The sequence below is a fragment of the Bos javanicus genome, chromosome 15 (assembly GCF_032452875.1).
Source record: "Bos javanicus breed banteng chromosome 15, ARS-OSU_banteng_1.0, whole genome shotgun sequence".
Classification (NCBI taxonomy): domain Eukaryota; kingdom Metazoa; phylum Chordata; class Mammalia; order Artiodactyla; family Bovidae; genus Bos; species Bos javanicus.
Window position 1 is genome coordinate 49,926,115 of NC_083882.1, and position 13,353 is coordinate 49,939,467.

Genomic DNA, 13,353 nt, shown 5'->3' on the forward strand with positions numbered 1-13,353 from the left:
ATATTAAGAGCAAGAACTGCTACTACTAAAGAAAAGTAGCTGAAATTATGTCTTAATCTTTTATTTGTGAATAAAAGATTGCAGTCACTCTACTGTTTGGAAATTTCTTTCAATAATGCTACTACTGCTGCTAAGTCACTTCAGTCGTGTCTGACTCTGTGTGACTCCATAGACGGCAGTCCACCAGGCTCGCCCGTCCTTGGGATTCTCCAGGCAAAAACACTGGAGTGGGTTGCCATTTCCTTCTCCAATGCATGAAAGGGAAAAGTGAAAGTGAAGTCGTTCAGTCGTGTCCAACTCTTCGCAATCCCATGGACTGCAGCCCACCAGGCTCCTCCATCCATGGGATTTTCCAGGCAAGACTACTGCAGTGGGTTGCCACTGCCTTCTAGGTACTGAATAACAGTGTGCTTTGACTTTTTTCAGTGATCTACTTGCTCTAGTAAGATCATTCAGTACTCTGAGTTTTGTTTGTGTTCTCTGAACCATTTCTTTTATCTTGAGAGCTAGTGTTATGATGGTATAGATAACACTACAACTTTTGCACAGCAGTTTAAATGGCATGTTAATATGAACATTATCATCAAGAGTTAAGATGAAGGACACATGAGTAAATCTTTTTTTTTTTTTTTATTGTGGGAAAACTTAAACCAAGGGAAATATCTCATACCCACAGGATGGAAAACAAGAATTCAACCTTTCATGCTGCCTTCAATTCTTTCTTTATCAGTCTACCATCCAACCCATCTCCTCCCATTAAATTTGTCCACTGAAGAATAGAATATTAATTCTCTCCAATCTTCTATTCAGTGTCACCAAGACAAAGGAGAGAGAAAAATTACCTTTTCAGTATTTAAGAATTTATTACCAAATTAGAGGGAAACACTATATACACAGAACTGTTAAAGGTTCAAAAGACATGCATAAATTGTATAGTTATAACAACTGGCATTACAAAAATTCAACTCAACTCTTTTTTGATTCACAAATTATTTTCACAGATAAAAATGTTCCATAAAAAGGAACTGGTTTGCCCATGATCATTCTTTTTTTTTTTTTCATTACTTTGCTTTCGTCCATTATCATGCCAAAATTAATGGTTCAGATTTGACTAAGCTGAAGGAATAAATGCTCTTTTTTGCAGTTATTTACTCTGGCTCTTTTCCTTCTATTTTTCACATAAAAGACTTAGGCCACTTCTCTACAACAACATCAAACTATACATCCCCTCCCCTCACTGCCTTCTTGCTGACTGGCGTCCCAGGATTAGAAGACTTCCAAATTTGGATTTCCATCCCTTTCAGCTTCATGTACCATTTGGCTGTGACAGGCAATGGCCTGGTTATGGTGATGGTGATCTGGGACAGAAGCCTCCATGAACCCATGTATCTCTTCCTGGCCATACTAGCTCTCAATCATGTTCTACTTTGTACCGTCACAGTGCCCAAAATGCTTCTTATCTTTTGGCAGGGCCCTTCCATATCAACATTCTCTGCCTGTCTCACGCAGATGTTTTATGTTCATGTTCTGTTTCTCTCTGAATCTGCTGTCCTACTGGCCATGGCTTTTGACTGCTATGTGGCTATCTGTGCACCACTCCATTATACCACCCTACTTACAGGCTCTCTCATTAGCAAAATGGTCCTGGCTCTGGTGGCTTGAAGTGGTCTGGCTGTGGTCAGCCCTGGCGTCCTACTTATTCTCCGCCTGGACTTCTGCCAGAGCAACATCATTCACCATACTTACTGTGAGAACATGGGCATTGCCAAATTGGCTTGCAATAGCATTGTCCCTAATAGCATTTATGGGCTCACTGCTGCTCTCCTCACCACAGGACTGGACTTTGTCCTTATCTTCCTGTCCTACTGGTTAATCTTGAGAACAGTCTTGCGACTGCCTTCTAGGGAAGCCCGGACAAATGCCTTTGGAACTTGTGGAGCCCATACATGTGTCATCCTGATATTCTACACTCTGGCCTTCTTTTCCTTCTTTACTCATCGCTTTGGACACCATGTACCCAAGCATGTCCTTATCCTCCTGGCAAATCTGTATTTACTGGTGCCGCCTACCATGAACCCCATTGTTTATGGGGTAAAGACAAAAGGTTGTGAGTGCTATGACTCTGTGCCCAACCTAAATCATCCAAGCGTAATAAAGCAACAAGGAACAGGGGAGTCAAGGATTGAGATACAGGTTTAAATGTCAAGTATAAATCAATTTGGACAGATTTATTCCTGCAACACCTACACAATGAATAAAGCTTTAAAAATTTGTATTTCTAAATGTCATCTTCCTGATATTGGGTAAAGAGGAAGCTAACAAGGAACTGCTCAAGTACCACTGAGAATTATTTCAACATACAAGGCAAACCATTCAATATCACAGTAATCCAAGTCTATGCCCCAACCACTAATGCTGAAGAAGCTGAAGTTGAACGGTTCTATGAAGACCTACAAGACCTTTTAGAACTAACACCCAAAAATAATGTCCTTTTCATTATAGGGGACTGGAATGCAAAAGTAGGAAATCAAGAATCACCTGGAGTAACAGGCAAATTTGGCCTTGGAATATGGAATGAAGCAGGGCAAAGACTAATAAGAGTCTCACCAAGAAAATGCACTGGTCATAGCAAACACCCTCTTCCAACAACACAAGAGAAGACTCTACACATGGACATCACCAGATGGTCAACACTGAAATCAGATTGATTATATTCTTTGCAGCCAAAGATGGAGAAGGTCTATACAGTTAGCAAAAACAAGACCAGGAGCTGACTGTGGCTCAGATCATGAACTCCTTATTACCAAATTCAGACTTAAATTGAAAAAAGTAGGGAAAACGACTAGACCATTCAGGTATGACCTAAATCAAATCCCTTATGATTATACTGTAGAAGTGAGAAATAGATTTAAGCACCTAGATCTGACAGAGTGCCTGATGAACTATGGAATGAGGTTCATGACATTGTACAGGAGACAGGGATCAAGACCATCCCCATGGAAAAGAAATGCAAAAAACCAAAATGACTGTCTGGGGAGGCCTTAACAAATAGCTGTGAAAAGAAGACAAGTGAAAAGCAAAGGAGAAAAGGAAAGATATAAGGATCTGAATGCAGAATTCCAAAGAATAGCAAAAAGAGATAAGAAAGCTTTCCTCATTGATCAATGCAAAGGAATAGAGGAAAACAACAGAATGGGAAAGACTAGAGATCTCTTCAAGAAAATTAGAGGTACCAAGGGGATATTTCATGCAAAGATGGGCTCTATAAAGGACAGAAATGGTATGGACCTAACAGAAGTAGAAGATATTAAGAAGAGGTGGCAAGAATACCCAGAAGAACTGTACAAAAAAGATCTTCATGACCCGGATAATCACAATGGTGTGATCACTGACCTAGAGCCAGACATCCTGGAATGTGAAGTCAAGTCGGCCTTAGAAAGCATCACTACAAACAAAGCTAGTGGAAGTGATGGAATTCCAGTGGAGCTATTCCAAATCCTGAAAGATGATGCTATGAAAGTGCTGCACTCAATATGTCAGCAAATTTGGAAAACTCAGCAGTGGCCACAGGACTGGAAAAGGTCAGTTTTCATTCCAATCCCAAAGAAAGGCAATGCCAAAGAATGCTCAAGCTACCGCACAATTGCACTCATCTCACATGCTAGTAAAGTAATACTCAAAATTCTCCAAGCCAGGCTTCAGCAATATGTGAATGTGAACTTCCTGATGTTCAAGCTGGTTTTAGAAAAGGCAGAGGAACCAGAGATCAAATTGCCAACATCCGCTGGATCATGGAAAAAGCAAGAGAGTTCCAGAAAAGTCTCTATTTCTGCTTTATTGGCTATGCCAAAGCCTTTGACTGTGTGGATCACAAGAAACTGTGGAAAATTCTGAAAGAGATGGGAATACCAGACCACCTGACCTGCATCTTGAGAAATCTGTATGCAGGTCAGGAAGTAACAGTTAGAACTGGACATGGAACAGACTGGTTCCAAATAGGAAAAGAGTGTGTTAAGGCTGTATATTATCACCCTGCTTATTTAACTTATATGCAGAGTACATCATGAGAAACACTGGACTGGAAGAAACAAAAGCTGGAATCAAGATTGCCGGGAGAAATATCAATAAGCTTGGATATGCAGATGACACCACCCTTATGGCAGAAAGTGAAGAGGAACTACAAAGCCTCTTGATGAAAGTAAAAGAGGAGAGTGAAAAAGTTGGCTTAAAGCTCAACATTCAGAAAACAAAGATCATGGCATCTGGTCCCATCACTTCATGGGAAATAGATGGGGAAACAGTGGAAACAGTGTCAGACTTTATTTTTCTGGGCTCCAAAATCACTGCAGATGGTGACTGCAGCCATGAAATTAAAAGACTCTTACTCCTTGGAAGAAAAGTTATGACCAACCTAGATAGCATATTCAAAAGCAGAGACATTACTTTGCCAACAAAGGCCCGTCTAGTCAAGGCTATGGTTTTTCCTGCGGTCATGTATGGATGTGAGAGTTGGACTGTGAAGAAGGCTGAGCACCGAAGAATGGATACTTTTGAACTGTGGTGTTGGAGAAGACTCTTGAGAGTCCTTTGGACTTCAAGGAGATCCAACCAGTCCATTCTGAAGGAGATCAACCCTGGGATTTCTTTGGAGGGAATGATGCTGAAGCTGAAACTCCAGTACTTGGGCCACCTCATTTGAAGAGTTGATTCATTGGAAAAGACTCTGATGCTGGAAGGGATTGGGGGCAGAAGGAGGAAGGGACGACAGAGGATGAGATGGCTGGATGGCATCACTGACTCGATGGACGTGAGTCTGAGTGAACTCCGGGAGTTGGTGATGGACAGGGAGGCCTGGCGTGCTGCGATTCATGGAGTCGTGAAGAGTTGGACATGACTGAGCGACTGAACTGAACTGAATGAACTAAGGTAATGTGCCACTGTATTTGCATATGGCATTTAAATATCCTTTTGGTAATAAACCATGTCTCTTCTACTTCAATTTGCTATATGCAGGACAACATATAAACTGTTTGTACTCAGAAACTAGTTCTGATTCCACTCTTACCATAACATCTGTAGGGCCCAAAATACGAAAGAAAGAAAGTGAAAGTGGCTCAGTCGTGTCGGACTCTTTGCGACCCCGTGGACTATACAGTCTATGGAATTCTCCAGGCCAGAATACTTGAATGGGTAGCCTTTCTCTTCTCCAGGGTATCTTTCCTACCTAGGGATTGAACCCGGGTCTCCCGCATTGCAGGCAGATTCTTTATCAGCTGAGCCACAAGGGAAGACCCCAAAATATACAAATAATTGATAAATATTTGTTGAATGGATACATATCTCAATTAATTAAAAATAAATTCTAGTGATTTTATGTAACAACCCCCGATATATCTTTATGTATTATGTATGACATACAATTAAAACATTCATTTCCTTTCCTCTCAAAAAAATTTCCTTTAGCGTCCACAAGTATGACTTTCTTATCTCTTCAGGACCTTGGTGTATTAAAGATTCTTTTGGTGACAAACAATAGAAATTACCTTTTGTTAGTTAAAGGAATCAAAAAGCAGGATATGTCATGGTAACATTCTGTGGGATATTATGACAGCCAAGGATAATTGAATTTCTATTTCTCAGGTAGGACTAAAGTCAGGCTGCAATTAGACCTCACCAGCAGGAATGGATAGCTTCTTAATTGAATTTGGGCTTCCCTGGTACCTTAGCTGGTAAATAATCCTCCTGCAATACAGGAGAACCCGTTTGATTCCTGGGTTGGGAAGGTTCCCTGAAGGGGGACATGGAAACCCACTCCAGTATTCTTGCCTGGACAATCCCCATGGACAGAGGAGCAAAGAGGCCTACAGTCCATGGGGCCGCAAGGAGTCGGACATGACTGAGCAACTAAGCACACATACCTGGTCTTAGTTACAATGACTGTGGGACAAAACATATGATTTCTGTATATAGGATCAATTGCTAAACTTGGATCAAACTGTTGTATTTCTTATTCTGATTTAATGGGGGTGAAATTGTGTCAGGGTAATTCTGAAAAAAAGGGAAGTATAAGTGGTCTGAATTCTGTTCACTGGATTCATTTGGCATGTTTATATTAGCACATGCAATCGTCCTAGTTTAGCTCTTCCTACACTAAACATTCTATTGTATTCCATAGTACTGGGACAAACTTTATCATCTATGAACTCTCATACCATAATTATTGCAATGTAATTCCTTATCTTCCCTAAGAAATATTCACCTCTTGATTTACAAAGGAGATAAAATACTTCTCTGGCATCAAATAGTAAAGACGTGCATCATGAACATAATAGAAACATATACATGGTCAAGTGGTTGAAGTAATTTGACTGCCTTGAAAATATTTATATTGTTTATATTTATATAAATATAAATATTTATATAAATATAAATATTTATATAAAAAGCTGTTTATATAAGCTTTTTATAAATTATCTATATAATCATGTAATTATCCATACTGTAGGTTTTTTAAAATTGTTTTAATAGTTATTCAATGGAAATATTAAATGACTAAGTGTGCTAATGAAATATTTTGCAGCAATATTTTATATAGAGGAAAATGCTAAACACTTAGATGGTGAAATTGGTGCTGATCTCCTCTGCTCTGACTTTTTGCTTGCTATCATGTTTTGCCACAAAGTGTTTTCTGCAGCACGTTGTTGTTCAGTCACTCAGTCGTGTCTGACTCTTTGCAACTCCATGGACTGCAGTATGCCAGGCTTCCTGTCCTGTCCTGTCCTTCCTTCCCTGTCCTTCACCACCTTCTGAGTTTGCTCAATCTCATGTCCATTGAATCACTGATGCCACCCAACCATCTCACCTTCTGTTGTCCCCTTCTCCTGACTTCAATCTTTCCCAGCATCAGGGTCTTTTCCAATGAGTCAGCTCTTTGCATCAGGTGGCCAAAGTATCGGAGCTTCAGCTTCAGCATCAGTCCTTCCAATGAATATTCAGTGATGATTTCCTTTAGGATGGACTGGTTGGATCTCCTTGCAGTCCAAGGGCCTCTCAAGAGTCTTCCCAACACCACAGTTTGAAAGCATCAATTCTTTAGTACTCAGCCTTCTTTATGGCAAGAATACACAGAAGGACTATACAAAAAAGATCTTAATGACCCAGATAACCATGATGGTGTGATTACTCAGCATAAAGATGACCAATGCATAGCACAAAGGTTAATGTTTGATATAATGAAAATAATTGCATTGCATTTTTGCTTAATAATAGGGGATTGGAACACAAAGATAAATTATTATTTGGCCTTCTGGATATATACACATTTTTCAGGTAGGCAGACAAGGCTTTTAGAAGGCAAATAAATAATTATGACTTCATCAAACAACATAAAAAGCAAAGCCATCACTTTGCTGATAAAGGTTCATGAGATGTGATGGTTGGATAGCATCACCCATTCAATGGACATGAACTTAGATCAACCCTGGGAGATGGTGAGGCATAGGGAGGCCTGGTGTGCTGCAGTCCATGGGGTCACAAAAAGTCAGACAAGACTTAGTGACTGAACATTACTATATTTTACAATATGAGTAAGAGTGTCTCTTAACTTATAAGTCCAAGTACAAATGAGATAGACACTTAAATCATATTATTGTGAATTTGGGGAAGGACAAGAGGCCTTCCTCTTTCAATAACACTTATCTACTTGCTGGGACTCTAGCTTTTGTTAAATTTTTGAAAACAAGATAGTGCTTCTGTTCTCAGTTCATAATACAAACTTGATATCCATTCATTTGTATATTCAATCACTCATGTCTTCAATGACTATATTTTATAGGGAGAGTTATCTTAATTTTGATAATGTGTTTTTTTTTAGTGTGTTTAGTAAAGTATACTTTATGAATATGTGTGTCGACTGCTCAGTCATTTCTGACTCTTTGCAACCCCATGGACTATAGCCTGCCAGGATCCTCTGTCCATGGGATTTTGCTGGCAAGAATACTGGAGTGGGTTGCCATTCCCTTTTCTAGGGGATCTTCCCAACCCAGGGATCAAACCTGGATCTCCTGCATTGAAGGCAGATTCTTTACCATCTGAGCTACAAGGGAAGCCCCATTTATGAATATAAAGTACCTCTAATAATATATCTTAAGAAATATATAGAAGATAGCAATTTGTAAACTCAAAAATTGGCCTGTATATTTACATACTCATTTGTATATTTTTGTATTTACATGCAATGCAAAATCTAAGATTCAATGGTTTAAATATATTTGTTAGCTAAAAAAATGATAAAACTTTTCATTTTTCAGAGCAGAAGCATTATGATAGATGTATTCAGCAAGAAGACACTAAAAATATATTTTGAATTTGAAGATTTTATAGAATGGCTATAGTTAAGTGAAGTCGCTCAGTTGTGTCCAACTCTTTGCGACCCTGTAGACTGTAGCCTATCCAGCTCCCCTATCCATGGGATTCTCCAGGCAAGGATACTGGAGTGGGTTGCCATTTCCTTCTCCAGGGATCTTCCTGACCCAGGGATCGAACCCTGGTCTTCCGCATTGCAGACAGACGCTTTACCGTCTGAGCCACCAGGGAAGCCTGATATACTTATATGGTATACAGCAAATGATAATGTTCACATTGTCTTCCAATATTTATTTCTATTAATTTTATCTTATTTATTTACTGTAGGAAATATTATCTAAATTTGATGTTCATATATCTTGCTTTATTTTTACTTGATATCTGAAAGTGCTGAAGGAGAAGAGTATTTAGAAGTAGAGTCAAGAAATAGGATAAGAGGGATGGGAACAGATATAACTGAATTAAAACTAGGGAACAGAAATAAGTCATGGGAAGTCTTAGATGTCCTTCACAGGTTTGACATTTGAAATGGTAATCTCAAGTTAATAATACCTTTTTTGTCATGTGAAATGTGGGCTTATGACAGGTGAAATCTCTTTCTCCAAGATTTTTTTTTTAAATCAAATAAAACTAGTCGTTCTTTATCCAGTGATTGATTCATTCCTTTTCACTTATGCACTCAATAATTATTAAGTGCATAATTTAAATAAAGATAGTGTTGGTTCTCACAGGTAGCAAGCTGCATGAGACACAGTTCCTAGTGTAGATAGAATAAGATTTGTGAAAATTTATTATGTATTATTAAGATCAGTATACATAAAGTTATAAAGCATCCTTAAAGGCTTTTTTCTTTTTCACTTATTTGTCTTTGAACAAGTGTAGACATGTGAATTAAGAAATTTCAACTAGAATTGCAAGTTTCTTATACAACTCTATGCATAGCCATGCACTAGATCATTTGAATAATATGAAAAGACAGTTTATATGCCAAAAAATTGTAGAAAAAGATTTATATTTTATGACTCTTACTGTCATAAACATAAGTAGCTACACTTCAGTCAGTTAGATGTTTTATGTTTGAATACTATATCCTAAATTATTGTTAGATACACTTAATCCAGTGGATTATAATTACTGGCTTCATAAGACATCTCAGGGATTTCAAAAACTACTGAACTTCAGCTTTCTATAAGATTAAAATTATTTCAGAAAATTAAGTAAAAAATGAAGGTTGCCCATTTCTATACCTCGAGAAATTCAACTTCCTGAGAAAATACAGAGCATGTGTATAAAATTTTAAAAGATGCTTCTGATGCACCATGAAGATAGATAAAATGCTTTGAGCTCTAATATACTTTTATATCAAGATATGATCATTACCATCTTTAATAAAGGTAACTTCAGCAGACTTACAAACACACTTATAACAAGAAAGATAATGTAAGATTCCCAGACAAATGCAGTATGTCAAAAAGCACAGAAATATGGGTTTAGAATGATCAAGGAAAATTTTATGGACAGGAAACCATGAATCAGGGTTAGGATTAGAAATGAGAGACAATAGATTTAAATGGTATCTAACACATTGCATTCCAACATATTCATGCCTAGAGGAGATTTAGGAAACATGTGTTAAGTCAGTCTGTATAATCCCAGTGGACACCAACTCTCTAATTTAGGACATCTGCAGGATGTAATGTCAATTTTATTTGTGTCATTTTCAGTAATATTTTATTGGAAATTCTGGTGCCAACATAGCATGTAGAAAAATCGCTATGTATTTACAAACTTAATATTTATGCCATCATTGTCTTGAGGACAAACCTACATCACAGAAGAACTGATTTTTAGGGGGAAAAGAAGGCACAGAACTCCTTGGCGGATCTGCTTTGTCCTCACACTATAGATGACTGGGTTGAGCACAGGTGGAACTAGCAGGTAGATATGAGCCATGAAGATGTGGATGAGGGGGGATGAGTGTTTGGCAAAACGATGGACAATAGAGAGCCCAATCATAGGCACATAAAGAATAAGTACAGCACAGATGTGGGATGCACATGTGTTGAGGGCCTTAAACCTCCCCTCCTGAGATGAAATTTTTAATACTGAGTGAAGGATGAAAACATAAGACACAAAAATACCCAGAGAGTCCATTCCCCACAGCAAAGTGATCAGAACTAACCCATAAATAACATTAAACTTAGTGTCAGCACAAGCAAGGCGGATCACGTCCTGGTGCAGACAGTAAGAATGAGAAAGTGTGTGAGAATGGCAGAAGGGAAAGAAGGCCAGCCGGGCGAGAAGTGGAATCACAGGAAGGGCACTTCTAAGCAGGGCTGCAATTCCAATTTTAGTGATAAGTGTAGGAGTGAGAATGGTAGCATATTGCAGTGGGTGGCAGATGGCCACATATCGGTCAAGGGCCATGGCCAAGAGCACAGATGATTCAGTGAAGGAGAAAGTGTGAATGAAAAACATTTGGACTACACAAGTGTTGAACTGGATCTCCCTGGATATGGACCACAGCACCCTGAAGAGCGATATCATTGTGGGCAAGGACATGCCCATGTCAGTGAGAGAAAGCATGGCCAAGAAGTAGTACATGGGCTCATGGAGCCTGGGGTCTGTCCAGACAATATGTAGGATAGTGGAGTTGCCCACGATTCCAAGAAGGTAGAGGAGACAGAATGGGATGGAAATCCAGTGGTGAAATTGCTCATATCCAGGGATACCTGTGAGATAGAAGGTGGAGGACAGGATGTTGCTAGAATTTGCAGTTTCCATAGGGCTTACTGTTAAACCACAATGTATATTCACAATCACACTCCAGAGGGGGAACAAATGAGAAGATCAGCACCTGTGTCACAAAAACAAAACAAAACTTCAGTCTGTCCTATAATCACTCCTAGATTTACCCTCACAGTTTTGCTTTGTTTTTCTTCATTTCATTGCTCAATGTCATCAGTTAAGAAAAACATCCACTTTAATAACCATAACAACTTTCCCTTCTCCTCAGATGCAGAACTATTAACATGCTGTTTGAGCATGCACAAACTCCTTCTAAAAACACTATCCCCCAGAGCAGCACACACAAACCCACTGTAGATTACATTATTAATTAATATTTTTCTTTAGAACAATCTTGACCAGAGTTACTGGTCTTATATTAGTCTGCTTTGAAAAAAAGAAAAAAGACTCCTGCAATGACTTATATGAATGTCTTTGTCTGAGCTTGATAGCTTTTTCAGCAATACTAGAGTATCATGCAAGGCATCTCTACAGTATTCAGGCAAGATTTGGTCAGGATGTTTTTTATTCTTACTAAACTTATCTCAGATTATATAACTAATACCACAGTGATGGCATTCACATATGCATGCTAAGTTGTTTCAGGCATGTCCTACTTTTTGTGACCCTATGGACTGGGACCTGCCAGTGTCATCTGTCCAGGTGATTTCCCAAGCAAGAATACTGGAGTGGGTTGTCATATCCTCCTCCAGAAGATCTTCTTGACCCAGAGATCGAACCCACAACTCTTAGGTCTCCTAATTTGGCAGGCAGGTTCTGTAACACTAGTGCCATCTAGGTGATGGATAACAAGGGAATGGTAGCCACATAGAATCAACTCTGATATCAATATGTTCCTGGATTAGCATCTCCTTGAGACAAATATAGCTTAAGATGATTTAGTAGAATGTGTAGAATTTAAAATTTATAATTATAAAATAAATAATTTTATATGTGATGTTAAGCAAACTATAATTGATTTTGAATCTGATTTAAAAGATTCAGAACATTCTTCCTGTTATGTTTCAGAACTAATTAATCATTTAGAGACTGATTCATTCTACCAAAACTACAAAACAAAAGATATAGGGGTTTTTGAGAGAGTAGAAATTTATCCTTCAAAGCAAAAACAAGAGAGAAAACAACAACAAAAAAAAGTAAAATGCACAAAAAATGTCTACTGGCATCTGACCTCCACACTAAAGCTCTTCTGCTCAAATGAGAAAATATATCTTCCCCCTCTAGATTCCAGGATTTCTTCTGTGGTCAAGAAAGACATTATTAAGAAAGGTGAGCCATTTCTTAAACTCCACTTGCTCATCAACTGCCCAGCCTCCATGCTCACCAAAATATCGGTTTAGGAATTTAAACTCTATGGGACAAATTACCTTCCACTGTAAACTAATAAATCAGTATCTTCTGTCTTGGAAAGTCTTCTTTGACGTTCTGTGACATGAAATCCCCTAAGTCTCCTCTAGTTCCATGTAATATCCTTGATTACAGAAGATATTTCCCCCAATTGTTTAATAATTTTTTTAAAAAAACACAAGATCCATAATCAAGACATCAAATAAGTAAATTCCAGAAACAAATTCAGTCTTCCTGACTGTTAATATTACACTTAGTTCTATTGACATACTATATGAACTGATACTTCTTATGGCCCTGCTATTTAACTTCTCAAATTCCTGTCTATCTCCTCACCTTTCTGTCCAAAATTTCACTGATTATTACTTTCAATGCTCAGAGTGCCCAATATTATTATTTCTTTTTGATGATTCTTTTCTAATTTCTATTCTATAATCAAAATTTTAAAATCTGGTTCTTTTTATCTTACTGCTTAGTCAATTCAAACCATTTTTCCAATTTTATAAATGTTCTCTCCCATGGCCAAGAAGAAGTAAACATGAAGTTTCATTGAAAACTGGAAGATACGTGAACTAAAGGTCATTTTTCATCATATCACTGACCTTCTTCTGAAGTTGAAAGGAGACTTATATCTAACATCTCTCTTATGTAGAATCTATTTCTCTGGCTCTGCAATCACATTAACTTGTTATATTCTGGTTTCATAGCTTACTCACTTTAATTTAGACCAAATGACTTCTTTTTCTCTCTCTCTTCTGTAGAGGAGTTGTCTCCACTATAAACTGAAGATAATAATAATTTGATGGGATGTGCTAAGGTGAAGGAGATAATGTG

At 38.1% G+C, this 13,353-nt stretch overlaps 1 protein-coding gene and 2 pseudogenes across 1 annotated transcript; 1 reads left to right on the forward strand and 2 right to left on the reverse strand.

Moving 5' to 3' along the window:
• The window catches only part of LOC133226761 (olfactory receptor 51L1-like), a 90,175-nt pseudogene that overhangs the window by 34,109 nt on the left and 42,713 nt on the right, over window positions 1-13,353 (reverse strand).
• Window positions 648-2,199, forward strand: LOC133261024 (olfactory receptor 52Z1P-like; annotated as a pseudogene).
• On the reverse strand, window positions 9,822-11,423 carry LOC133261338 (olfactory receptor 51L1-like). The gene has a single exon (XM_061439832.1). It carries the CDS (start codon window positions 11,146-11,148, stop codon window positions 10,189-10,191), a length of 960 nt encoding a protein of 319 aa, XP_061295816.1. The 5' UTR covers window positions 11,149-11,423; the 3' UTR covers window positions 9,822-10,188.

Excerpts from the sequence above, each read along its gene's own strand:
- LOC133261338 (XM_061439832.1), bottom strand. The coding sequence starts at position 11,148 with ATGGAAACTGCAAATTCTAGCAACATCCTGTCCTCCACCTTCTATCTC.